At 38.1% G+C, this 4,273-nt stretch overlaps 1 protein-coding gene across 1 annotated transcript; it reads left to right on the top strand.

Annotated features, from left to right (window-relative positions):
* Positions 1 to 273: 273 nt before the first annotated feature.
* Positions 274 to 3,371, top strand: ankrd33ab (ankyrin repeat domain 33Ab). Its single transcript, XM_056751016.1, has 4 exons — positions 274 to 549; positions 1,911 to 2,040; positions 2,119 to 2,259; positions 2,536 to 3,371. The coding sequence occupies exons 1-4, from the start codon at positions 274 to 276 to the stop codon at positions 3,369 to 3,371; spliced, it is 1,383 nt and encodes a 460-aa protein (XP_056606994.1).
* Positions 3,372 to 4,273: the final 902 nt, after the last annotated feature.

The raw sequence follows: 4,273 nt of genomic DNA, 5'->3' as shown, positions 1-4,273 counted from the left end.
CTGATATAAGAGTGTGGATTGCTTTTTCAACTCAAGTAGCCGTGTGACAACAGAGCTTGATAACATCATGTGTATTTGCAAACCTTGTCTTTTGATAAGAAACATCATCACATTTTTGGATGCTTCATTGACTTGATTGAAGATCCCTGTGTGCTAGCATAACACTTGGATTTTTTTAGCCTTCCAAATTGATGACCTTTTACAACTGTTCTGGAACAGTGCACAAATGCCATCTAAGATAATGAAGGCAAGACCTGCATTCTGACAGACAGCATGGAAGCAGTCCGAAACTCTGACTTGGAGGATCCATACCTTGGGTCAGGGCCGGATGAGGATGCCTCAGAAATTGCATTGTTAGAGGAGGAGTCGGACTCGGGAAGTGTGTTATCTGATGATTCTGTTCTCCCGGATTATGAGAGGGGTTTTAAAAAGGGAACTGCCAACACATTGTACGAGGCTTGTGTCCAAAATGATGCGCAGGCCCTAAAGAGGGTGTTGGAGCGTGGTGTGACCCACAACGAAGTCATGGAAGTTGACATTAATGGATGGGTAAGACTGCAGATTTATGTTGGAGAACTTAAGACACGCCTACCAAGCACAGATTAGAGCATTCAGATGTTGAAAATGCTATAAATAGAGTTTTGGGTGTATTTCCTTTTGAAACAGGATGTCTAGATTTTTTTTATCATAGTTTATGCTATTTGCTATTGCTACTGATTTAGGGCGAGAAGCATTCTCATTCTAGAGAGCATTTGATTGGACAAAACATTTGCACAGTTTTCCCAAAACCAAGAAACTGTACATTTTAAATATGGCTACTGTCCTTCTGAAACCTCATATCACCATATGTTGTGATTTTTATTTTTGCTATAAATCATTATTATTAGTCACTCTTTATGTTTTTCACCTGGTTTTGCAAATATCTAACAAATATGGCCTTTGAAGTTGTTAATCGGGGCACTATGGCTGGCCATCCACTCACAAAAATAAAGTTTTTATATATTTAATGTTAGAAATTGACAAAATATATCTTTATTGAAAATGATCTTAACTTAATATCCTAATGATTTTTGGCCTAAAAGAAAAATAGATCATTTTGAACTTGTCGTGCTACTTAAACTGGTTGTGTGATACATGGTCACATATGAGGTTTCAAGGGATGAAAAATAAAATGTACAATTTTTTTACAAAAATTTAAATTTTGTCATGAATTACTGTAATTTACATTATGAATTACATGAATTACAAATCTGTAATCTCTTTGTTTGCTTGAACACAGAGAAGGATATTTGGATGAATGCTTGTAACCAAACAGTTCATTGACAATAGGTGTCAAAAGTGCCACAGAACTGTTTGCTTTCCTAGATTATTCAACAGAACAAAAAATATACTAAGTATTTTTTCTTACCATGGTAGTCAATGGGGTCCAAGAACTGTTTGGTTGTAACTGTACGTTCTTCCAAATATCTTTCTCTGTATTCATCAGAATACATTTGAAGAGTTTGGTTCCAAAATGATATAATTCATTTTTAAAACTCCGTTTTTTTTATTGTGCATTCCAATTAATATCATTCAAACTGCAGTTGGTTTGTTTTGCTTTAAACCATAAAAACACATAAAAAAGTTGATAGCATGATATGCGACAGATTTTAAAAACATAGTTCTCATTTTGGAAACAACCTCTTCGTTTATGCAGATTTGGAACAACTCGAAGGTGAGTAAATTATGACAGAATTTTAATTTTGGAAGGTCATCGGCGATATGGTGGTTAACTTTTGCTGGTTAACTTTTTGGAGTAATTTAGCATAGCATATGGCTCTAAAGCTAACATAGATGCAATAAAAGCTCGGTGTCCATCAAGTATTATTTTGATTTAGTTCATTGTAACATACCATAATTCTCTCTTTCAGAATGGGATGATGTTTGCTTCATACAAAGGCTATCTTTCGATTGTTTATGGGCTTCACAGTTTTCCACATCTGGATATTAATCACCAAGACAATGATGGCAATACTGCTCTGATGATCGCAGCTCAAGCTGGTCAGTTGTCACAACTGTAATGATAATTTAAAGAGCTGGGGTCTGTGTTACAACTTAATACAGTGTTTTGGTTCACAGGCCATGTCTCCATCTGTAATTACATCATGAATTACTTCCCTGGAGCAGACACAGAGATCAGAGACAACAGAGGGTTTACTGCTCTCATTAAAGCGGCCATACAGGGCAGGAATGATGTGGTGGCAGCTCTTATAATGCACGGTCAGTGATGGCCTGAACAAACACACAAACACACACACACACACACGTTTGTGTGAAGAAAGTAAGTCATACAGGTTTGAAATGACAAGAGATTGAGTAAATGAAGATAGAATATCAAATTTTTGGGTGAACTTTCCATTTAATATTGTACTCTACTTTCAAAATGGATAAAACATTATTTCTAATAATCATCCTCTTGCAGCCTCTCTAATGCAAAATACATCTGCCAGGAATCTTGGAAGATTCTATTTCTCCTTTTTACCTTCTATGTTTCAGGTGCTGATGTTAATGCTGTAGACTCAAACCGTGGTAAATGTGCACGAGACTGGGCACTAAAAACAGGTCGTTTTGACACGCTGCAGCGTCTAAGTCGCCTTGTGCTACGCCCAACCGCGGAACAATTTTGTATGTCTTACATCCCAGAGTGGCCCAACCTTAAGGTCCTGGTCGCCAAAGCAACAACCAATAAAACTGCAAGCCAGAAACTTAATCATCGTCTGAAGAGTACATTTAGTTTTAGCTTTCCACGGGACCCGCAGGACGAAGGCGTCATGGACCACATGGTGCGAATGACCACCAGTATACACAGCCCACTTATAGCCACTGCCACACGCCCGCTCTGCCCAAGCAGCCCTCCGGAGGCAAGCAAACCACGGTTGGCCGTGGCAGAGCTGATGTTGAAGTATTCAGATAAGCAGCTGGAGGAGGGTTCGCTTTGCCATCGAAACAACTCCATCACCTCGATTTCACCATCTATCCACTCATCCACATCCGCCTCTGTGCCCTGCTGTGTTGATACCCAGAGGCGAGGAAGCGTGCTGTCCATTGCTCAGTCCGGTATGCGCACCTTCATTCCTCGTAGTGTAGCAGCAAGACGCAACAGCGTGTTTCCCTCGGGCTGCGTTCCACAGATCAGTGTGACCAAGACTTCCGAGCCCACCCCTAAGAAAGAAAAGAAAAAGAAAAAACAGAAGGGTTACTTGGAGCCTCCGAAGTGGAAATACAAAGAGGCCAAGAACGAGAAGAAGAAAGAGAAGAAAGCAATGAAAGAGAAGGAAGAAAAAGAAAAGAAACGCAGGGACAAGGAAAAAAGGAAAAAATGTGAGGACTGAGGTCACTCTGATACGTTCTCAATGTGATGTCATGTGTGAAAATCCTTGCTTATGGAAATGAGCAATGAAGCAATGCAGTGAATAACACAAAACCTCTTAAAAGAGGAAGAACATTTTGAAAGTTCAGTTGTACATTCCTGTTTCAAGTAACTGCTTCCCTTCTTATTGCAAACCATAGCATTGCAATTCTATTTGGAACCCTTAGTGCTGCAAAATTACAGTGATGATTGTCTGTGTTGGTTACATTTAAATTACGAATGCTATGTCTAAATGATAAACATTTTAATTCATATTCAATCAAAATGACTTAACACATTTCACTGCATAGTCCATCACAAACATTAAAGAAAATACCTTGTGAAATTATCTTATAACTATTAAAGATAGGCTATTTTATTAGCAGCAACAGGTATTAATAATGGCATAATCGTTTATGTAAATATGGAAGATCTATTGTATGATACTGTAAATATGATTTAATAAATTATTTATCCTGTGATACACAGTGATTCTGTTTCTCTCACGTATTCACCTGTGATAGCACTGCAGAGACATAAGGCATGGGTCTGTGATCTGCCTTTTTACAGTTACGCAACACAGTCATCCTGAAACGGCAGTTAAGACATGCTGGATTAAAGTCCAGCAGGGTCACTTAGGTCAAGCAGAGACCTCTGGTTCAATTTATGATCCTATCCTGATTAAGTATTTTTAGGATAATGTACTAGTGAAAAGAAAGGTATAGAAGATGGGAAACTAAACATAAATAAATACAATATTTGAAATATGTTTTAATTGTATACACAGAGGATGTTTACCAATATTGTAATGTTTTGCTGAATCAAAGAACTTCCCTGTTAATTGCTTGACAGGAAGTTACACAAAAACTGTTTCACCAGTGCGGT

The sequence above is a fragment of the Triplophysa dalaica genome, chromosome 6, assembly GCF_015846415.1.
Source record: "Triplophysa dalaica isolate WHDGS20190420 chromosome 6, ASM1584641v1, whole genome shotgun sequence".
Classification (NCBI taxonomy): Eukaryota; Metazoa; Chordata; class Actinopteri; order Cypriniformes; family Nemacheilidae; genus Triplophysa; species Triplophysa dalaica.
Note: the sequence above shows the minus strand (reverse complement) of the source record. Positions and strands in the feature narration are given on the sequence as shown.